The sequence below is a fragment of the Ammospiza nelsoni genome, chromosome 15 (genome assembly GCF_027579445.1).
Source record: "Ammospiza nelsoni isolate bAmmNel1 chromosome 15, bAmmNel1.pri, whole genome shotgun sequence".
Taxonomy (NCBI): domain Eukaryota; kingdom Metazoa; phylum Chordata; class Aves; order Passeriformes; family Passerellidae; genus Ammospiza; species Ammospiza nelsoni.
Genome location: NC_080647.1, coordinates 613342 through 636507, shown reverse-complemented (window position 1 = coordinate 636507; position 23166 = coordinate 613342). Strand labels below are relative to the sequence as shown.

General features: G+C 49.1%; 1 protein-coding gene across 7 annotated transcripts in view; it reads left to right on the top strand.

Moving 5' to 3' along the window:
- FGF13 (fibroblast growth factor 13) overlaps nucleotides 1-23166 on the top strand; it is a 186410-nt gene that overhangs the window by 129181 nt on the left and 34063 nt on the right. For 5 of the 7 annotated variants that reach the window (XM_059483033.1, XM_059483032.1, XM_059483038.1 and 2 more), the window contains 2 exons: nucleotides 17191-17301; nucleotides 21022-21125. In XM_059483033.1, the coding sequence (XP_059339016.1) occupies nucleotides 17191-17301; nucleotides 21022-21125 (215 nt within the window). Of the gene's footprint in view, nucleotides 1-14523; nucleotides 14559-14614; nucleotides 15232-17190; nucleotides 17302-21021; nucleotides 21126-23166 lie in introns of those variants that run through there. The other 2 variants (XM_059483036.1, XM_059483035.1) reach the window with 2 other exon arrangements.

Here is a 23166-nt window from a genome sequence, read left to right as displayed (position 1 = left end):
TATAGAGCAGCTTTGGTACCCTGGCAGTCTCTGGGGCAGCTTTGGTACCCTGACAGTCCCTGGGGCAGCTTTTATAGGGCAGCTTTGGTACCCTGACAGTGTCTGGGATAGCTGTGGTACCCCGCCAGGCTCTGGGGGCAGTTCACAGCTAACAGCAGCTTGATTTTTATTGATACATTGGAGAAGAATAAGAAATGGCTGGTTTTATTGCAAACTCCACCTGTAGTCCTTTCACTGCAAAGTGGTTTTTTTAGGCTGACTCCCCCAGGCAGCTGATGCTGCAGCAGAGCTGGGTGGGAGCTGGGCTGAAGGCAGGGTCTCACAGGAGCTGGGTTCCTTTGTGCCAGGGGTGGCTCCAGCCTGGGCTGAGGGACACAATGGACATGAAGGGACCAGAACAAACCAGAGATCAGACAGGAGCTGCATTTTCCTCTCATTCATTAAAAACAAACCAAGTCAATATGCTGTGAGTAACTAGATGGTGATAAGGATTAGCTGAACCAGGTTGTGTTTTCAATATGCAGCTTTAATTATATTGTAAAACCTTAAGAATTATTCTGAATTGCTTAAACCATTTTTGAGGTAGGCTGAAGAGTACAGAATAATGACATTTTAATAAGATGCATGTCAGTTTTAGGGAGTGATCACCACAAGGTAATGTAGGTTTTGGGAATCTCCTGTTGCCAGTAGAAGAAATACATTTATGAGGGATTAACCTTGTTTGTAATTGCCTGGCAGTAAGCAAAGCCACTCTGGGCTTTTGCCTGCCTGTCAGTAGCTGACACGGGTGACAGGAAACCTATTGACTCAAGGTCAGTCCTGGCATCAATAGAACTCAGCAGGCCATTAGAAATGGACTTGTCTACATTCTTCCATGCGGCTTTTTTACTCCTTTGGTGAAAACAGTGCCATTTCCAAGTGAAGATGTCTCAAAATCAACTTCATGTTTTTGCCCCAATGCAGTTTTCCTTGTGAGGTACTGTTCATTTCTGGCAACAGTAATTAAGGATGACTTTAATTGTACAGTGTAGTTGGGTATCAGGGTTATTCACAGCTTGATCATGAGCAATTGTGACATAAGAAACAGGGAATGTTCTAAAATTGTGCAGTTCCAGCATGGTATGTTTCTGCATACTTCATGTTGTGAATTCCAAATATATAAGCAGTCATGTGTGTTAGTAAACACTAAAATATTGCTTTTGGAAAATTGTTTATTAGTAGTACATTGGTGAGCCTCCCCTTTCAGGCCTAGATCAGCAGCACAGCCTCAGTGCTGCCATGTTAAGATGCTTGGGAGGCTTTGGCTGCCAGATCTCATTTTGGTACCCAAGACCCAACATCTGGGAGGGGTGTGAGCCACAGACAATCCCCCACAGTGCCAGTGGCAGTGGCTGTGAGAGGAGTTCAGGAGCTGCTGCTCCCCAGGGGCCGCTGGTGCTGTGCCCTGGCACACAGGAGGGTGAGTGCAGGCCGAGGGTGAGCAAGGGGCAGCAAGAGCCGCGCTCAGGTGGGACCCTGGGGAACCCAGAGCCTTTGCAAACAGCTCCTCTCTACTGCTTGGATTTTACGGTTTCACAATGAACAAATCACACTTGGAAGCAACATTTGACTTCAAAATCTGACTCTGCTTCTAAAGTGCCTAAATCTCATTATTTACATAATGTGTGAGCATGGCCTTAACTTACTGTACTGAGGAAAATGGGTTAAACAGGGGCTCAGCCCAGTTCATCAGGAGAAAATTTAAATCCAGTCCTTGATGAACACCACTGAAGTATAACTGTAGCCACATTTTGGAGCACACTGTTTGCAGTATTGTACATCTTTAGAAGCAAATCTCAGTGTTGTCCTCACTTGTCAAAATTGCATTGGGAGTTGCAGGTTTGGTTGTTCCCAACTAGCATATTTGCAATATTTTTCACTATATCCAAATACCAAATGATGAACTCTCCTGAAAGGCAATGACAAAGCTTAGCAATTTCAAAAGTGAAATATTTCAGAATTGTTAGCAAATTTAATTCTTGCAAGTGTTTTTATCCTTGTAACATGTGTGGTACATCAGTAATTCAGCTTATTTAAAGTAGAAAGAAATGGTACATATTCAACCTCGTGAATGTTGTTGTGCTATTCCTGTTGCAAATTGCCTTACAGAAAGGGCATCAAATAAACCAAGCACCAGGCTCCTATGGCTGACGTGGTGCTCTGCAGGATCCTGTTACAGCCTCTCTTTGTAATTCTAGGAGGCAGAAAACAAAATCTGACACCGAAAAATAATAAGTTTAAGTAAATCATGTAGGAGAAACGTACATTTATGTCCAAGAAGTGGTGAGATGTTGCCAGAACAATGCAGTTACATTATGAATCTTTAATGATTCTGAAAGTCATAATGGTCTGTCACTAATGCCCATTAATGATCTCTCTATACCACGAGTATGGGCTTGATGCTTCTGGCCAATGCCTTAGAGAATACTTTAAATGTGCCTTAAACTTTCTCTGATCTAGTCCCTGTGTGTCTGCTCCAAATGTAGACTGCAATTGCCTGGGCAGGAGCAGCTGTAAGGCAGCATGGCTTTGGGGATAAGAAAGTCTTATTCAGGTAAGATGTATTTAAGCAATGTTTTTTTACAGAAAAAAAATGAGAAGGTATTTACTGGCAACTAATCCTCTGTAGAGGTTATAAACCATATAGAGAAATCAGAGGTTAATATTTCTTTAATACTAAGAATGTGTGGTTGTTCTTAGACTTCATTAGTTTTCTTTGGTAACTTAAAAAATGTCATTTAAGAAGGAAAAGGCAGGTGTTACTGTTCATTCTTACTGGCTGGGACTGTAAATAGACTGAATATGCTGCTGAGCTGGCAAATTTGTCCAAATATATGTTTCATGTGTCAGACAGGTTGATTTTAAACATCTGTGCCATGTATTTAGTTAATTTTGTACCCAAGCTTTTGTCAGGTATAAGAATTGCTTTAGAGAAAAAACAAATCATTCAATTTATTTTCTAATTGCCTTTCATCAGAGTACTGTGCTTAACCTTAACTGAAGGCAATCTTACCATGTTGTTAATAATGTAAAAACATTTTCAATACAAAACCTTCTTAATTTCTCTATTCTTTTGTCCATGCTTTAGCTGAAGGCTTATGATGGTGTAATTTAGTTTTCTTCAATAATGAAAAAGTGTGTTCTCTGCATGGGGTATGTGAAATGATCAGATTACTCTAAGAACCAACGCCCCGTGGCTAGAAGGGAAGAGCAAATCCAGGGGCTTTTGGAAAATACCCCAATATCAAACAATAATCTGATCAGCAACGTGTACAGAGCATTCAGCATTGACTGTGAGCCTTAGATATTAGCTGGGCTGTGTGTCATTCTGTATTAGAAATAACACACTAATCATCAACTTCTATGAATTGTGTGGCATCCATTTTTCTTTTTCTCTTTAAGATTAATATAGCAAATCTGAGTGTAGTAAAGTGTGCAGTGCCAAGTGTGCACTCTTGGTTGGTTTTGGCATGTAGCAGGTATGATCGTACGGTTATTAATTGTTATTAACTGCTAATGCCTCTCTGTGCTGCAGCAGCAGGAAGGGCTGTGGCTGGGGCACTCAGGAGGGAGGGGGTGTGCGGCAGTCGGGAGCCTTTGCTGTGGGTTAGGTTTTGGGGTGTCATTGTAGGGCCCCAGTGTGCAGCTGGCACGGACCGTGCTGTGGGGACGTGTCACCGTGCTGTGGGGGCATGTCCATGCTGTGGGGATGTGACCGTGCTGTGGGGATGTGTCACCTTGCTGTGGGGATGTGTCACCTTGCTGTGGGGATGTGTCACCTTGCTGTGGGGACGTGCCCGTGGTGTGGGGATGTGACCGTGGTGTGGAGATGCGTCACCGTGCTGTGGGGGCATGTCCATGGTGTGCGGATGTGACCGTGGTGTGGGGACGTGTCACCTTGCTGTGGGGATGTGCCCGTGGTGTGGGGATGTGACCGTGGTGTGGAGATGCGTCACCGTGCTGTGGGGACATGTCCGTGGTGTGGGGATGTGACTGTGGTGTGGGGACGTGTCACCGTGCTGTGGGGACATGCCCGTGGTGTGGGGATGTGACCATGGTGTGGGGATGCATCACCGTGCTGTGGGGACATGTCCGTGGTGTGCGGATGTGACTGTGGTGTGGGGATGTGTCACCGTGCTGTGGGGACATGCCCGTGGTGTGCGGATGTGACCGTGGTGTGGAGGGCCGGGGGTGGTGCCCGAGCTGGGAGCTGCTCGGGGCCGCAGCGGGCAGGATGGTTGATCGGAGATGGGAGATCCGGGGTGCGAGATGGAGGATCCGGGATGAGGGATGAGTAGTGCGGGCTGGGCACGGAGCGGCCGCCGCGGCCGGGCAGCACCACGGACAGCGCCGGGTTCCGGCCAGCGGAGCTGTTCAGGAGCGCTCTGGGCGCTGCCCTGTGCCGGTGCCCGGGATGCCCTGGGGTGCCCTGTGCCGGTGCCCTGGGATACTCTGGAATGCCCTGTGCCGGTGCCCGGGATGCCCTGGGGTGCCCTGTGCCGGTGCCCTGTGCCGGTACCCTGGGATACTCTGGAATGCCCTGTGCCGGTGCCCGGGATGCCCTGGGGTGCCCTGTGCCGGTGCCCTGTGCCGGTGCCCTGTGCCGGTGCCCTGGGATACTCTGGAATGCCCTGTGCCGGTGCCCGGGGTGCCCTGTGCCAGTCCCCGGCTGCCCTGGGATGCCGCTGGCTGCAGGGTCCCCCGGGCCCGCAGGTGCCGAGGGCGAGGCTCGGCTCCGGCCCCCATGCAGAGCTGCCCGGGCTCTCCCGGCCGTGCCGAGCTCCCAGCCGGGGTTTGCTGTGCTCACACGGCAGCACCCGGAGCCCGGAGTGACGGCGAGGAGGGAGCCTTGCCGGGCACTTACCCGCGCTGACTGCAGGTGTCCCTCTTGGCTCTCATTTTCGTCATTTCATGCCTTTCCAGTACTTTCAGTACTGGAAATCTGTTCCATTTGTTTGGTTTGTAGCTGTTTACAAATTCATGTTTTACTGCTTACTTCCTGTACAGGAAACTATATTTTGCTGAAAGCTTCCTGAAAAGACTGTACATCTGAAATTTTTAAGTAAGCTAAAATTTATGGCAGTAAAGGTTTAAAAATATAGTCACTGAGTAAGATGTTTCATATCTTGCAGAATTGGGGAAAAATAAGAAAGGACTGAGGGAGGTGAAAGTTTCTCCCATCATTGACAGCTCCCCTCTGATTTCCTAGTGTTTGTGCATCTCAGCCTTTTTGTAACATTTTGGATTTGTTCATATTTGTGAATTAGGAAGAAGAAAGGCAGAAGAAAGTGTCTGTATTTGTGTCTGTATGAATACATGCCCAGAGAACTTCTTACAATCCAGCAGGCTTACTTCTGTGCTTGACAATCTCAGTCTGCTCCTTGTCCCTTCCCAGCCAAAGCTCCCAAGCCTTGGAATGTTGTAGATAAAACTAAACTAAGCTTATTTGTTTGTAAACAAGGTTAAGTTGACCTCAGCTGAAGGGTAAGGACATGGAGATACTAGTGAGTTTTGTGACTACTTCTCATCAGAAGCATGTTGTAGTTTTTAGTGAAACAAGGAAAGAAGATCTGATCTGAAGAGGTAGAGAAAGAGAGTGATAAACAAGGGGCTGGGGGCTGAAGGGAGAGGACAGAAATCCTGGATTTACCATCACCTGTGTAACCGTGTGCCTGTCTGCTGTGAATTCAGCTCAGCCCCTTTGAGTTGTATGACTGGGTGTTGCAAAGGCCATGCATATGGCCTGGGAATTGGATTAAAATCATGGTATTATCTTCATGTCTACTTGTGCAGCTCAGTCTGCTCCTTTTGTGGTGGGTTTGGGTAGAAACGTGCCACGGGTGGTACAGTTACCCAGTCTATACAAGCAAATGTGGCCCTGCTGGAGCTCAGCTGGACCTAAGCAAGGAATAACAGTGCTGAGCTCGGCCAGCTTCCTGTCTCTTCCTCTAATTTCTGAGCAATGTTTCTCTGCATAGCAACAGAACCTTTTTGAGCTTTCTGATGAGGTCTGAGTCCCCAGAAATGTTCCCAGCCTCTAATGCGAATATTGGGAGCAGCAGCAGATGTTCTGCCATTAGCTTTCTTCTCTGAATTGACTTCTCTGAATTTCTTTTAATTTGCTTCTGTGAAATTTGCATACGTATTTTTCCTAGTCTCCAGACCTATTTAAATCCCACAGAGCAGATGCTGGCTTGTGGTTCATGTTCCTGTTTGCTGGCCAATATTTTTCTTGGTGTTTCTTGTGGAAACAGTGCATATCACCTATGACAATGAATTCTCTTCTGTTTACTCATGATGCACTGTACTTTTCAATTCAAAATCCCTGTGTGATTTCTAGATGTCACCTTTGTTCTGCTCTCGCCAGCAGCAGCTCCTGTCATGAGGCTGATTTCTGCAGGGCCATTTGGGTGTGGGAAGTGTGACTGAGCCGCTGCCTGGGCTGGATTTTTGTTCCCATGTATGAGAGAGCACTGCCAGAAGCAAGAGCCTGAGCTGCAGTGACCTTCATTAAGGGTTCTTAATTTTGGTGGTGGTGAATATTACTTATCATAATGATGCATGAGATACAGTGTGAATCACTCTGCAATAAGTTCAGTAAAACAGAGGTAATGTTTTCCTTCATAAAGCTGGGAAAACAGTGGTGTTCTTTGTAGGGAATGAATTGCCATCTGGAGTTGCCTTTCTCTCTACTTTTTTGGGTATTCAGCCCAGATACCTGGTCAGATGAGCTTAGATAAGCCTCCTTTCTCCATCACTTAAGTCAGATATGTCTTGTTACACCTCTGTTCATACCGTGATTATTACTTGGTGAACAGAGACCCAAAGGAAGCTTGGGCTCATGGCTCTTTCCCTGATCCTCAAGGACAGACCTTCCTTCTGCTTACAGAGACTGAGACCAGCATTCTGTTTGGGTAAATTGGTTTCAGTTCCATGCCAGTGAGTGAGCCAGGCTCACTTCCACACTTCCAGAAGCATCATTGACTGGTGCAGGGTCTAAGTCCAGTTCCTGGAGAGCTCTGCTTCCATCCAAGACACAACACTTCTTCCTCAAAGTCCCTTTCATTTGTGACCAGCTCTGCTCACCTTCTCATTTGTCTGAATGTGGTGCCATGATCTTGGCATTTGGGTAAAAGTCACAGCAAACCAGCGCCAGGCTCTTCTGAGCCCAGTGTGGGTGATTTGTTTGCATTGTTAGGAAGCAGCTGAGCCTTGCATCGTGAACACAGCAGTGGGAGTTGCCAGGTGGGCATGCATCACAGGATCACAGTGGGCTGGGCTCTGGGGTTGAGGGGAGCCAAGCAGTGGGGCAGAAGCTCGTTCTGAGCAAAGCAGGGAGCATGACTGTGAGAAGCTGGTGAAATGCTTGCCTGCAGGGGGAAGGAAGAGAACTCTCAGAGGCTCCAACTCACCAGGGACCCACTGAGTCTCTGTCAAGCTGTTGACAAAGGATGAACCATCAGATCTGTGAAAAGGTGGGAAAAAGATCTTATTTGAGTAATGTGGCAATTTCCAGGCAACTTGCCTTGGCTCTGTGAAGGACTATTTGCAGTGTTCTGTCATGTGTAAAGTGGCCTTATGTTAAGTTGGACAGTGGCACACAGCCCACACTTCTGGTGTGTCCCATGCTGAGATGTAAATGATTCAGGGCCGATAGGCTGTCATTTACACTGATGTTTCCAAGAGCCACCGTGCTGGGAGGTGGGTGAGCAGATCCCTCTGTGCATACTGATGTGGGAGTGTTGCTGGGCTGTGTGGTGAGCAGAGAAGTGACATGGGCACTGCTCAGGTTCCTGGCTCAGCTCAGGCCCCCTGGGCACTGGAATAACACGTTCCCATTTCAGGAGCCTGCAGAGCTGGGGGAGTTGATCCCCTGTGTTTGTTCTGTGACCTTTCCCAGCTGATTGGCACTGATCTTTTGTGCCCCGGATAGATGAGCTTTTGTGGTTGACATTTTGGGATGACTGAATATGAATTAGCCTAGGCAAAAATATTTCTATTTTTCTATCTTCAAACAATGCCCTCCTTTTCAAAAAATGGCTGCACTACCAGGTCAGATCAAATCCAGTTTTTACTGCTATAGTATAAAGGAATTGGAATACATAGCTGGGAAAAGGCAGAACTGGGTTTTCTCTCGTTAGTATTTTCTGTAAGAATCTGAGAGGAAACTGGTGTCCCTTATGTGAGGTGTCGTGGCCATACTGAACATTTAGCAGGTCATGTAAGACATGAAGAAGAGACCCGAATTTTTGTCAGTCACAAGACCTTGTCCTGGCAAACTTGTGTAGATAGAGAATGGGCTTAGACTATGAGAACCTTTTGTGATACATCATCTACACAGTTACTTTTCCAATATCTCAGTAGTCCTAGTGAGATGGCTCGCCTGTTGAAGTCGGGGCTGTGTTTCTGTGCTTTGCTGGATGGGTGCCAGTTTTGGCACATCCAGTCCTGTGCACCAGTTGTGCTGGGGTCTCTTCTGGTGTTGGGACTCCTGATTCTGTACCCTGAGAAGATAAAAATGAGCCAATCACCTCATTCTTTGGGGAAGAAGTGAGCTTTTAGATAAAGTGGGTCTAGGTGCCATGTCTACACTGGTGTCACAGGAATCTGTTTTGATTTTTTTCCTGTTTCTGAGCAAGGCAGCCCAGTGCACTTCTGCAAAAAAACATGGCACAGACACACAGTCAGGAACATCCACACCACTATTTACAAGTCCCTTATGCTCTCAACATAAAAATACTTGTGTTTGCAGCTGCCTATTGTAGCCATTCTTTACCGTTAATTTTCTGGTTGGTCTGTCACTAAAACGCCACGTTTGAGCTCTTGGACTGGAGCTGCTTGGAAGCTCAGCTTCCACTAACACCTTTTTTCCTCTTGCCCTCAGCAATAAAGCCCAGGCTGGTGTTCTTGGAGCCCTGTCTGGTACAGCCCAGGCTCTGGGGGTACTGAGGAGCCAGCGCAGCGTGCTCAGCCCTGCTGTGCTGCAGGCTGTGTCCAGCCTGGGGCTGGCTGCAGAGCAGAGGCTGAGTCATGTCCATGGGATATTTCACACAGGAGTTCAGTGATGCAGGACTGGGCTCTGAGCAGCTCTGCTTCCTGGTGAATAGTAATTCTGTTTACTTAGGAGAGCAAAAACCACTGGGGCCTCAGTGCTGCTGTGTCATCCCTGACTGGAGAAAGTCTTGTTTATCTCATCCTGAAAAGAGATGAGATTCTGGTGGTGCTTTTCAGAAAATAATGCTCTACTTTTGGAGAGTGTAGGCAGTGGAAACAGTCCATAGGTTTGATGTTTGAAGCTTTTTTTCCCTACTTTTTCTGTGACAGCAAGAACAAAAGAGCCTCAGGAGGGACTCCTGACACCCAATGGCAGGCTGATTTTTTTTATTTTGTCACACCAAAGCAGCTTCAAGCTTGTAACTGTAGAGGAGTGGTTTGGGGTTTAAGATGGACTGAGTGAGGCTTGGAGCTGGCTTGGGATTTTTTTCTTCTGGTCTGATTTTGATGCAGCATTTGTTCTGCCTAAACACTGTTAGTTTATATAGGGCCTACTATAAGTCTTTTACTACTTTCTATATAGGGGAACAGGAGATAACTGAGAATGCGGTTTAGTCTGAGGATGGGATCTTTTGACCCAAGGTGCTGGAAATCAGTTCCTACTTTATGGCAGCATGTCATGAGAATTGCTGGTGCTTCACAGGACACGGAGGAGTGCGGGTCCCCTGCAGGGTCACACGTTGGGCTTGTGGGCAGTGAGGAGCTCTGGGGGAAGGAATTCTCTGCTCAGGGCTGCCCTGGACCATGGACAAACTGCACAATGGGCTCTGTCCTTGCAGCTGCTTCCATGGCAGTCAGCTCTGCAGCTGGCTTGGTATTGTTCACCTGGTCTCAGATTTTGTTCTGCTCAGCATGACGGGACCAACTGTAAATCTTTTGTGCTTAGGATAGATTCAAACTCAGAGCAATCATCAGTGGTCTGGGACCTGCCACAACACAGATGATTCAGGGAGGAGGAAGGGAAAACCAGAATTTTGGCACTTTCCTCTGACTGGGTGAAAGAGCCAGCGCTGCTTGCGCTGTGGGCCAGTGATGGGGATTTAATGCCTTTCTGCGCAGGAGCCAGACAGCAAGGGCTGCCTGAAAACCTTGCCCTGCCTCCGTCCAAGAGCCACTCCTGGCCTGGGTGCCAAATTGCACACTTTGCTTCTGCCCTCTCCAGGCAACTTCAGAAGGTTCAGGCATATTTTAGTGATCAGAATCATGGAAAGAACCATCAGCAAACGCTCAACAGATGACTGGGGGGAAAAATTATGAATCAGAAGTGGGTGAGATCTTTGTCTATTTCAAAACAGTGGAATTGTTTCTGGTCAGATGGCAGCTCCAGGGAGATGATGGCACTGTCTCTGACAGCAACTGGACAAGTCTGTCCCATGCTGGTTTATCTTTGATTGAAATGACGTTGGCAATTAACCCCTTAGCTTTAAATGTGCCCCACTGCAATAATCATAAAGAGAGAGAATGTGTGCTCAAGGAGTGTCTGGTTGTCTTCTACGTTCAAAAAGTCACTTGGAATGTAATTTTGTTTTATTTAGTGTGGTGGGGAGTGAGCAGCTCTTGCTTTTCAAAGAAAATAAAGCTGTTCCTTGAGATTTTTATATGTGGAACACTGAAGTAGTCCAAAGGCTGGTCCTGTACCAAAGACATTTTCCCAACAAGATCTTCATTTTCATGTGCCATTTATAGTAAATGAAGACATGTTTGTAGGAGTACCGATAGATGAAGAGGTTGCTCATGCAAAAAAACTGGAGGACTGTTTTTTGAAACTTAAATCTGATTATGCATATATGCTATTTTTGTTCCTCTCTTTAGTTATCTGTCAAGGAACATTTGTGCAAATGAATTTTCATTATGGATTTTAAGCATGCGGGCTGGAATGCTGGCAGAAAGATATCCCAAATACGGCTTTTATATATTGCTTTTCCCCGGGATTTTCAAGGTTAGCTGAATTCTGAGTTCTAGTTAGTCTGTAAAAACGCAATGTCTTGTGACCTTGTAGGACCGATCACAATGAGGCAGCTTCACTTTGATCTGAAGATCAAACACTGCTTTCCAAATTGGGAATATTTATAAACTAATGGGTGAGTCTCAGGAAAGAAAACAAGCCTCACTCATGACTGTATTGGAAGTGGAAAGATGGCAAAATCTATAGTATGTTACTGGTGAGTTGAGTAGGATGATTTATTGCTAATAATATCCAACTGGCTGTCTCTTGTGTTGGATTTCACATGTCTTATGTGGACTGGCAGATGAGGGTAGTGGTGGAACTTGTGAATTGCAGCTATTTTTACCCCACCGTTAAACTTAAATAAGAAATTAGGAGTGTTTGTTTAATATGCCTGTGTGCGTGGGCTGCCTCATAAACAAACGTGTGAGTGTAGGTGTGTGTGTGTACACAGGCAGCTCCTGCAGCCAGGGGACAGCGGGTGGCACTGGGGCGCCAGGCTCAGCACAGCGGCCTGGGAGGGACACATGTCCCTCAGGGTGACACTGACAGCCTGCCAGGGTGGCCATGTACTGGCACAGCGCCGGGCACAGGGTGGCCATTTACTGTCACAGGGCCAGGCACAGGGTGGCCATGTACTGGCACAGGGCCGGGCACAGGGCCAGGCACAGGGTGGCCATGTACTGTCACAGGGCTGGGCACAGGGCCTGGCACAGGGTGGCCATGTACTGGCACAGGGCCGGGCACAGGGTGGCCATGCACTGTCACAGGGCCAGGCACAAGGTGGCCATGTACTGTCACAGGGCTGGGCACAGGGCCGGGCACAGGGTGGCCATGTACTGGCACAGGGCTGGGCACAGGGTGGCCATGTACTGGCACAGGGCCGGGCACAGGGTGGCCATGTACTGTCACAGGGCCGGGCACAGGGTGGCCATGTACTGGCACAGGGCCGGGCACAGGGCCTGGCCATGTACTGGCAGAGGGCCTGGCCTTGCACAGCGGTCATTGGGGCAGGGTTCCTGGCTGAAGGAGAGTGAGGAGCTGCTGTGGCCGTTCCTAGCCGAGGGAAGGCTGTGCAGCAATCCTGTGGAGCCGAGCTGTGGAGAGGCGGTGGGCAGCACGCCGTCTGCTGCTCCTGCCAGGCCTTGTCCCAGCGTGTGACCCCGGACAGGGACGGCAGCACCTGCTTCTGCTGAGGGCACATGGAGGACAGGAGGAAGGGGAAATCCCCTCAGCAGCAGGTTGAGTCTGGAAGCATGTTGAGAGCCTGGTGCTGTCACAGCAGCCCAGCCATCCCTGGGGTCTCTGCAGCCCCTGGCCCGGGGCACAAGGGACACACATGGCTGCCAGCCGTGGGTGACAGCAGCCTGCTGCCATCGCAGTCCCCACAGGGACTCCTGCCTGAACCAGCTCTCAGAGACATCCCACCCTGCCTGTGAATCCCTCTGCCGCGGGACAGATTCTCTCATTAGTTGTTTGCCTCCGGGGCTGCAGGTCTCTGCTTTATTTCCAGCCTGAACTGGCTTTGATTTAGGCTCCAGCTGCTGAAAGCATGCCGAAGAGCAGGGAGTGGGCTGCGGGGGCATCTCCAGGACCTCCCGCTCCTGGGCAGGGGGCTGCGGGCTCGGTGCCCACGGCAGGGCACTGACCCCAGGGTGCCCAGGCTGTGTGCCCGGCCTCATGGCACGGCCCGGCCTCAGGGCCCCAGCCCGGCCCGGCCTGCCGCCACCGCAGCTCGGCGTCAGCAAACCCGGCTGCAGGAGAGCCCGGCCGCGGGGCTCCGTGCGGGGACAGAGGGAAACATGGCAACGGCAAGGAAATTGCTCTCTCTCAGGATTTCCTCGTCTGCCACCAAACTGCCGCTGAAGCAGGCGGTGGAAAGGAACGGCGAGAGACGCAAAAAGCCTCCAATAAATCCGTGATGCAGAGAGGGGACCCCCTGTAAGGATGAGGGAGAGACAGGGGGCAGCTGTGGCTGGAGCTGCGCCCTGCCCCGGGCCGGCGCTGCTGCCAGCCAGGTGCGCTCGCTCGGGGCCGGCGGGGCTGTTTGCTCACCGCAGTCACGTCTGTTTGGGTGTCTGCGCCTGCCGGGAGGCGGCTCCGAGCGGCGCAGGCACCCCTCCCGTGGCATCCCTTCCCCTGGCACCCCTTCCCTAGTACCCCTCCCGTGGCATCCCTTCCCCTGGCACCCCTTCCCTAGTACCCCTCCCGTGGCATCCCTTCCCCTGGCACCCCTTCCCTAGTACCCCTCCCGTGGCATCCCTTCCCCTGGCACCCCTTCCCTAGTACCCCTCCAGTGGCATCCCTTCCCCTGCTAACCCTTCCCCTAGTACCCCTCCCGTGGCATTCCCTTCCCCTGGCACCCCTTCCCTAGTACCCCTCCCGTGGCATCCCTTCCCCTGCTACCCCTTCCCTAGTACCCCTCCCGTGGCATCCCTTCCCCTGCTACCCCTTCCCTAGTACCCCTCCCGTGGCATCCCTTCCCCTGGCACCCCTTCCCCTAGTACCCCTCTCGTGGCATCCCTTCCCCTGCTACCCCTTCCCTAGTACCCCTCCCGTGGCATCCCTTCCCCTGGCACCCCTTCCCCTAGTACCCCTCCCGTGGCATCCCTTCCCCTGGCACCCCTTCCCTAGTACCCTCTCCCGTGGCATCCCTTCCCCTGGTACCCCTTCCCTAGTACCCCTCCCGTGGCATCCTTTCCCCTGGCACCCCCTCCCCTAGTACCCTTCCCGTGGCATCCCTTCCCCTGGTACCCCTTCCCGAGTACCCCCTCCCGTGGCATCCCTTCCCCTGGCACCCCTTCCGTGGTACTCCCTCCCGTGGTACCCCCGGCACCCCCTCCGGTGGCATCCCTTCTTCTGGTACCCCTTCCCCTAGAACCCCTCCCGTGGCATCCCTTCCCTAGTACCCTCTCCCGTGGTACTCCCGGCACCCCCGCCCCTGGCACCCTCTCCCCCGGTACCCCCGCCCCGGTACCCCCCTCCCCTGCCCGCCGCAGCCCCCTCCCCGCCGCGGCCCCGCGGCCGCCTCGCAGCGCCGGGCAGAGCTCTCCGCTCTCCGCCGCGCCGGAGAGGAGCGGGAGGAGGAGGAGGAGGCACGGGCGGAGGAGGAGGGAGGTGGTGATAAGGGGTTTGCTGCGTCGCCTCATTTCTGTACCCAGCGCACGGCTCGTGGGGAGTGCGCGGTGCCCGCATCGCTGCCGGAGGGATCCTGCCGCTGCTGCTGCCGCTGCTGCTCCTTCTCCTTCTGCTGCTGCTGCTGCAGTCCCGGCTCGGGAGCTGCTTGTTTACCGGCTGGGAAGAGCTGCGGAGCGAGAGCCGAGCGTGCCGGGCAGGGGAGGCTGCGCTCACCTGTCAGGAGCACAGCAGAAGAGGCTTCCCGAGGCGTCGGCACCCAGGGGCATTCGTGCTTCAGCCCAGTGCCTCCAGCACCGACTGCTTCGGGTCTCTTGTAAGCAAGAAGAGGAAAAAGGATCCAGAAACCCCCTGCAACTGGACAGCCCCTGCTGGAGTCTAACAGGTGTTTGCTGGGATTTGAATGGGGAGGGGACGGGTGGGAAGAAAAGTTAACTGCAGAAATCGGGGCTAGGAGAGATGCGATGATCTTGCACCAAGTGGATGTGCCATGGCTGCACGCAGATAGCGCGTCTGAAGAAGCTTGGAGGGATGTCTTGCGAGTGATCTGCGTGATCTCCGTAGAAACGCTCACCTCTGCCTGCAAACTTTCCCCTGCTAGAAGTTGGGAGGAATAAGAAAGCACCAGAAAGTGGAAAGGGGAGGATCCCAGAGGACGAAATCTCGAGCTAAACTGTTGCGTGCCGTGCCGGGGCTCTGGTGCTCGCCCCGCCAGTGTGTCCCGGGCCGCCGTGCGAGCGGCGGTGGGTGCCTCGGCCGGGCTGCCTGGCAGCGTCCCCGGCCTTGGGGACGGCCGAGCAGCATGCTGGCCGCGGCCGGGCGGCGACCCCCGCGTGCCTGAGCCCGCCGGGCAGCCGGGGCGGTGGCGGCCATGGCCGCAGCCATCGCCAGCTCCCTGATCCGCCAGAAGAGACAAGCCAGGGAGCGGGAGAAGTCCAATGCCTGTAAGTGTGTCAACAGCCCCAGCAAGAGCAAGGGAAGCTGCGACAAGAACAAGTTGAATGTGTTTTCCAGGGTCAAACTCTTTGGCTCCAAGAAAAGGCGAAGAAGGCGACCAGGTTGGCAAGGGTTATGTCTTTGGGGGGTTGGTCGGTTGGTTTGATGCAATGGAAACTGGGACGTGCGTCAGGTGCGGGGAAAGGGGGAAAGGCGTTTCAGGGCTCGTACAATGGATGTGCAGGACCTGGGTACCCCATGGCAGTCCTTTCCCCTATCGTGTTCATTTGGTTTCTTTGGGTAGCGCACGCTGCTGTGTGTGCCTCACCTGCACACCTGTGTGTACCCAGATAGCTCTAAGTCAGCTGTCTGTCCCTCTGTTACACACATGCAAACACATGGGTGTATTTGTGGGGGAGATGCCAGCGGGGAAGTTCCCACACGCACATCTCTCTCTTTAATATATAGTTGTATATTAAATAACTTCGTGGTCTGGAGATCTGGTTTTGGTGTCCTGCTTCACAGAATGCCTGTGCCATGCTTTACCTGCTGATTGCAGACAAGGCTTTGTGCTTTTGCTGGCACCTTCCAGAGTTTTGCTTCAGCGCCCTGTGCCTTTCTAGGAATGCCATACCTGCAGCTGCCCTGTGCACACGAGGCTCTCTGGGTCACAGGTGCAAAAGGTCAGGTGTGAAGCCTGAGTCCCTGATCTGAGTGCATTGTTTTGGACGTGGGAGGAGCAAAACCCTCGGGCAATGCTGCCGTGGCTTTGCTGTGCTGGAGCATTGATGCCTGTGCCACTCCACCTGTCTGCCTTGCTCACAGCTTGCCAGTACCTTTGGGATGGATTATGGCTAAAGAGCCAGAGTGAGGGATGGAATAATTTCTGGTCAAAAAAGTTGGTAGATAAGAGTTGTGTGTCCATCAGGACTCTTATCAAAGTTGCTGATAAGATCTAATACACTTAGGCAAACTGTGGTAAGCTTTTGCCTTCACCCCCTGCTAAAATGAAGTGCAGTAGCAGAGCCCCAGTGCCTTTGGTTACAAAGACAAGGAGTCTTATCCAGACTTAGAGTGCTGGAAATGACACACCACATCTTCACAGTGTTTGTCTCTGAAAAGAATGAGATGTTGTGGAGCGAGCTGCAGGGCTGCATGAGCTCCTGACAAACGGAACTGTGTGAAATGACTACAATGCAGATGTCATTGGGATTCAGTGGGCGTAGACCTTTTTTGCAATTACTCCTGATGCTTTAGCCAGATATCTTGAATGGCACACTTGACAGCTTATCCTGCTGTTGTGTACTTTTTGGTCTAGAATGATATGAAACCGTGTGAGATATCTCGCTTTCTAGCTGTGAATGTGAGGATGGTTATGGAAAAAAGAAATCTATGCAAACTATGCGTTGTTTTGATCTTTCTTCTTCTAGTTGATGAGGTAATTACCTCAGCCCTTATGGTAATATTTATTTTGCAGTTCCACACATTGCTGGATTTCAGGGTTTCCCTCTCCATTTTCCATATGTTCATTGAGTAGTTTATCGCTTTGGATGCTCTGTACTCTCTGGAGCAGTGAGGAATAGGGATTTGTTTATTAGAGCTGCAGCAGTTCCTGTGCTAAACGTTTGCTGCTATATATTTAGGCTCTCAACTGTCACTGTGGCTCTTATTAATGCTATTGTAATAGTCTTCTTTTTCCTCTCCATCTAAGAACTCACACCTTTTAAAAAGACTGAATGTACTCTTTGCCAGCTCATTTTTAATCTTAAATGAGATAGGGCTGGGCTCCTGGGGCCAAGCAGTGCTGCTGGAATCTGTATTCACTGGAAGTAGATTTTACTGTGCTACTCACGTTGTAATCGAAAGTGGCATTTAATCATTTTGCCAATTGATTTCATAGACATAAATGTGATCTCAGCCTAAATGAAAAGTGATGCAAAGCTGGTAGCCCTGCTTTTGTTTTGGGTCTTTTTCTTACCTCAGCCTTGAGAAGAAACCTGAAGATTCGTTTTTCACATCCTGCTCGCTTGGAGTGGCACATCAGGATTTCCCATGTTAATCTCACTGTTGTTTCTTTGCAGAGCCTCAGCTTAAAGGTATAGTAACAAAGCTCTACAGCAGGCAAGGATACCACTTGCAGTTGCAAGCAGATGGAACAATTGATGGAACAAAGGAGGAAGACAGTAGTTATAGTAAGTGACACGAGAATAAATGGTGTGTTTGTGCATTGTGGTGTCTCCCTCCCCTGCAGGTCCCGTCAGAGCTGCTGTCCTGGGCTGGCTGAGCGAGTGGCAGCAGCACTAACGCCGTGCTGGCAGCACAGAGTCCTTCAGACCTACTGGGTCTGAGAGAAATACAGATAGAAATCACTTACAGAAATAATGAACCAGAGGAGGTAATGATGACACATGTGACAAACAAAGCAAATGTTATCTCCATGGTAATCCAGAGAAGTTCATTGCTGTCCTTTGGATTTTATTAGATTTTTTTTTTCAGCAGGGAAAATTTGCTCGCCTACTCAGAGCCTGAAATAGAATAACACTATCTCCACTCTCACACAGGGGCTCATTCAAACATGCCGTGGTATTTCACAAACTGGGACTTCAGCACCACTTTCCACTTCACATTTCCTTATTATTATTATTATTATTATTATTATTATTATTATTATTATTATTATTATTATTATTATTATTATTATTAGTTACCGCTTATAAATTGTACCATCAACTTTCAACTGGCTTTCCCTCAGGTTTTCTGTGAAAAAGCTCTGGACATTTTTACTTGCTGGTTTTGACTGGGTTTTTTTACAACTTTGTGGATTAATAGAAAATGGGAGAAGATGACTAGAGCTCTGATTTGGTGTGTGAAAAATGCTTAAGGATCTCACACAGCTAGACAAAAATATTTCAAGACTGCTAAAATAAGGCAATGTAGGAAACAATGCCCTGCAGAAAGTGTACAAAGGTGCAGGTGGCCAAGCCAAGACTGGCAGAGCTCAGAGAAATGTTTATGTTCATAAATCCAGCTGTAGCCTGCTGCCTCTTCCTGTGCAGCTTCATTTCTCTGTCAGCTCATACTGCACAGAGACCTTGGCAACGATCATCTCTCACTTAGGCATTGCTTAGCTGCTCATTAGGAGGATATCCTTATATCCTTATTTAAAACAATGCAAATGTAGTAGGGAGAGAGTAGGATGCAAATTGCTTTGGATTATTTTGTGCTGACACCAGCTGGTCACAATAGGAAGCAATTAATTTTGCTGTCACTTCTATGCCACCCCTTCTGTCATTTCTGCACACATGAGGGGCATCCCCTAGAAGTGAGGTAACGCCTCCATCCTGCTGTTCCTCCGGGGACTTGCAGGGATGCTCTCTGTGCCTCTGCTGTGGGTCCTGGCAGGGGTCACAGCTGGGGACAGGTCACTCACTGCCCCAGGAGCCAGAGCTGGGCGTGCTGCTGCTCAGGGACAGGGCATAGCAGCAGCTGCTGAGAGGGACAGTCCCATTTTTGGTGCAGTGCCAGCGCCCCTGCCCTTGGAGGCAGCAGCTGGGGCAAGATGTGCTGGCACAGGGCAGAGTGGGCACTGTTCCTACAGGCCAGTTCCCCACAGCCCCTTCCCAAATTCCAGCAGTCTGTGCCACGGCCACTGCTCATCCCACTGGGGTGTGAACCAGCTTCCAGTGTGCCTCAGCCTCGTCCTGCCTCGAAACTGAGCCTGGATGTGTCTGCCAGGGAAATGTGTCCCAGGGCTGGGAGCAGCAGCCAAGCACCCACCCGTGGCTCAGGTGCCAGAGCAGAGCACCCACCTGTGGCTCAGGTGTCACAGCACCCACCCGTGGCTCAGGTGCCAGAGCAGAGCACTCACCTGTGGCTCAGGTGCCAGAGCAGAGCACCCACCTGTGGCTCAGGTGCCAGCCCACTCGGACAGGAGGGCTCAGCCTTGGCTCTGCCACTGGCCAGTGAAGCACAGCCAGGAATTCCTCATACAGCCCATCCCAGTGGCCCATGGCACCTCTGTCCCATCCCAGTGGCCCATGGCACCTCTGTCCCTGCTGGCCCACCTCTGCCCTCTCCTCAGCTCTTGCTGACAGGTCTGCAGCACTGGTTGCAGTGGAGCCCATACTCAGACCCTTGTGCTGAAAAACCCCAACACCTGCCCTACTTGTAAACGTGCCATTAAGAAATCACCTTCCAAAAGAGACCTGTAGGTTCTGCCTGGGTGCTGAGCTTTAAATCCTCCTCTCCAGCCTACTCAGAGATCTGCTGCTTTTTGGGGCTGAACTGCAAAGGACTCGTGTCCAGGGGAATATTTTCTCCCCCCAGTAAACTCAAGCATTTGATAGAATGAATGAAAAATCCTTTTCCCTTACTGAAATCTAAGTTTCTTTTGCCGAAAGCTGCGCAGAACTGGAGGATTTTCTCTGAGTGAAGGGAAAGTGATGGGTGTTGATTTTGAGCTGGAGGTGAGCGTGAGGAGGGTCTGCATGCATGGTTTGTGTTTGTACACTTGCATCTATGAAAGGGAAAGAAACCCACAGATTTTATGATGCCCTGCATTTATTTGTTAGTTCTGGATATTCCACCTTTCCTGCTGTGCTTGACCATTGTAGGAAGTGCAGCGCTCAAGGGTGCCCTGACTTCAGGGCATTCAATGAGCTCTTGGCATCCCCAAACACAGAATGTAGGATCTATGTTAAATGCTGTCAGGTTGAAATATTTTATTTTACTGAAGTATGACCATTTGGGGATTTTCGGGCTGGGAAAAAAATTATGATGGATCATAATTCTTAGCCGTAATTTTGAAAATAATAAAAATATTTGAAATTCATAATTTGGTTTTAAATTGGCTTTGGACAGTGACCATAAATATCAAACTCCAGCCTGAAGCAGACCAGAGTTTTTCAGCCAAGTAATAAATCACTGGAAATGGGAAGTAGTTTGGCATCACTTTGTCCTATCTCTGCATTTCTGCCACAGAGTGGAAGGAGATGCTTTGGGTTATGATAATTTTTTTAACTCCCCTTTATTTTTAATCCTACGTTTTGAACTCAGAGTACTGTATTCAACTCATTATTTCTTGTGTTCAATTTTAACATATCCATGAATCCAAGCAATGGCAGAGCTTTGCTTTTTTCCTTTTTTTTTCTTTTTTTTTTCTTTGCCACTTTGCAAACCAGAATCTTCATTTTTTGAAGAGTTGTTTCTGTGCTTATAAATACTGCCACTATTAGCATGTGTACAAGCAGAAATGCAAGCAGAACATTCAAAGCAGCTCAATTTTGAAAGCACAGATTTAGGGGTTGATCTAAAGAATATGCTGCCCTTTCATTTCATTTTGAAGTTATTTAACTCTGTTTTTTCAAACCCATTCTCCTCTAAAAAAGAGGAAAAATTAAACCCCAGTGAGTTATAAGTGGAAACATTTTGAGATGCTAATGATGGTTTTCAACTTTTCTGAATTTCATCTTCTTCCTTCCTTTTGGTCAAAATGTTTACTGACTTTGAAAACAAGTTTTGATTGTCTTGAAAATTTTTTTGTTTGTTTGCTTCTGGATTCATTCTTGCACTTAATGGCGCAAGAAAAGCACCCTAACAAAAGCCAAACAGTGCTCGAGTGCACTGGGCAGAGCCCGGGCTCTGCTCACCAGGCAGGTAAGTTCTGTTAGCTGTCAGCAGTTCCATCTGCAGAGGGAAGGAGAGGCACTGATCCCTCAGATCATTCCTGAGCTCCCGGTGGCAGTTGCTGTCAAAGGACTTGGTGGCAGAAGTGTTGCTCTGTAGCACCCACAGAAATTATTATACGCATAAATAGAGATTTGTACTTGGTTCTGGTAATTCTGGTTTCATTTTCTATCTGATCTGCATACTCCAAAGGATTGATTTTGCTCTCCGTCTCCTTTCTCTCCTAGCTTTGTTTAACCTCATACCTGTGGGTTTACGAGTGGTGGCGATTCAGGGGGTTCAAACAAAATTATATCTGGCAATGAACAGCGAAGGATACCTATATACATCAGTAAGTAAACGTTTTAATTCTGTTCTCTGTGGAATTGTGGCAAACTAATAACTTACTGTTGCAAGGGATCTGCTAATAACCTATAAATGAGAGTTTGGAGCAGAGTCAGTGTGGCGGTGATAGTCTGCTTCTGGTTTATGAATCTTTTCCATCAGGAGCACCTAGGGATGTGTGGATTCACACTGTGGTGCCTTTGAATAATCCTGAAGTGTGAAACATTGCAAACCCCCCAACCGCAGGCAGAAAGGATCCTCTCCCTTGGTCCCTGTGGAGTGACTGGACTGGTCAGAGTGGGGCACTGAGGGGAAGGGACAGCTTGGTGTGTCCCCCACGCGCCTCAGCATGGTTTGTGTCTTCCCATGGGATCTGTGTTACTCTAAGTAAAAAGAGTTAGAGAAAGTAATTATATTTTTTTGTTTGGCCAGGATTTTCAAATAGAAATTTTATGGCTTCAGGTAGGTGAGTGAGTAAAGAACAGCTTTATTAGTAGTTTTGATAAGAATGTCTGTTAATAACTTTCAGTGACGTTTCTCACGAGAGCAGACGGTGTTTTTATTAAAAAAAAAATTAAATAGACCACTTTTCAATTAAAAACATTTAGCTGAACTATCTTCAGGAGTTTTAATTATACAGATTTAATAGATTTTTCCCAAGGAGGAAAATAGAGGAAAATGTATTCTATTATCTACTACAAATGATTCTCTTCTATAAAAGATTCCCTTAATCCTGATAAAAATTAAGCAAACTTATTCAAATCTCTCATTTATTTTGCAATCCTGACAGCTGGGAGCAGGGGCAGCTTTGCATATTTTTTCTCTTTCTGCCAGAGCAGGAGCAGCTCAGGCCTGGCAGTGCAGGGACAAAGGAACATTCCAGAGAGCGCTGGGTTTGTGCTCTCAGTGCAGAAATCTCTGCTTTCTGCTGGTGTTTGTGCTTTCCTGCAGAAACCCCCTCTGTCTGGGCAGGGGAGGTGGGCAGGGGATTTACCCTGCAGTGCAGTGCCTGCTCTCTGACACACAGCCCTGAGATGATGAGCATCACTCCCAGTTCCCTGCTGGGAGGAGAAGGGGCACAACGTGGCCCTGATTTCCATGAAGTGCAACATCTAGCTTGGTATGCAACTTAGGCAGAGCTCTGAGATTCACTTTGGTTGTGATCTTTATTCTTTGCGTGGATTAAGGGTAGTTCTTCAGATGGTTATGTTGCCTTGAATCGTGTCTTTCTTGAATCCTTTAATATCTTTGAATTCCATAATTTATGTCATTGCAAAATTAACTGGTGACATCTCTCTGTTTCCCCCTTAGTGGAAATATAAATAATGGTGGTCATTTTTGTTTCCTTATTAGACAACTATATTTTCTTACATTTATTTTTTAATCTTCTTGAACTTGATGGGCTCGACAAGGCTTTAAACAGAATTTTGTTGTGTGGTTTCCCAAATTCGTACTCTTAAATTCTCTTCACAAAGACAAGTGGCCACTTAATTTTGATATACTTTTCTAGGGGAAGTTGTCACCCAAGTTCTCAATAATCCTGGGTTTATCCCCCACTGCCTTCTGCTTTGGTTGTTCTGTTCTTTGCAATAATCACAACAAACTCTCAGGGGGGAAAAGCAGCTCTTGTCCTTGTCAATGAGCTCAGGGAATGGACAAGGGCTGGTGAGGAGCATCTGCCCCTGCTTCAGGCTGCCAGAAATCCAGCTCCAGCACTATTTTTCAAGTGTTTCTAGCATTTCTTCTGCTGATAATGGTCCTTTCAGCAAGGGATGCAGTCTGACAGTCTGATGCATGGGAAATGAACTCTATATTTTGGGCTGTATTCTTGGTTGATATAAATGAGTCCCAGGAGAGCTCAGCTGATTTATACCAGCTGAACACTCACCTCTTCCAGGAAAGCCACCAGGGAGCCTGGGGAACAGATCTGCTCAAGTAAGTGACATCCATCTACACATCCTGAGGGTTTCAAAGCCCCTGCAGGGATGTGTTCCTGAATGGGATTTGTCAGGAGCAGACAGATGGCAACATGGGATTGATCAAGTGCA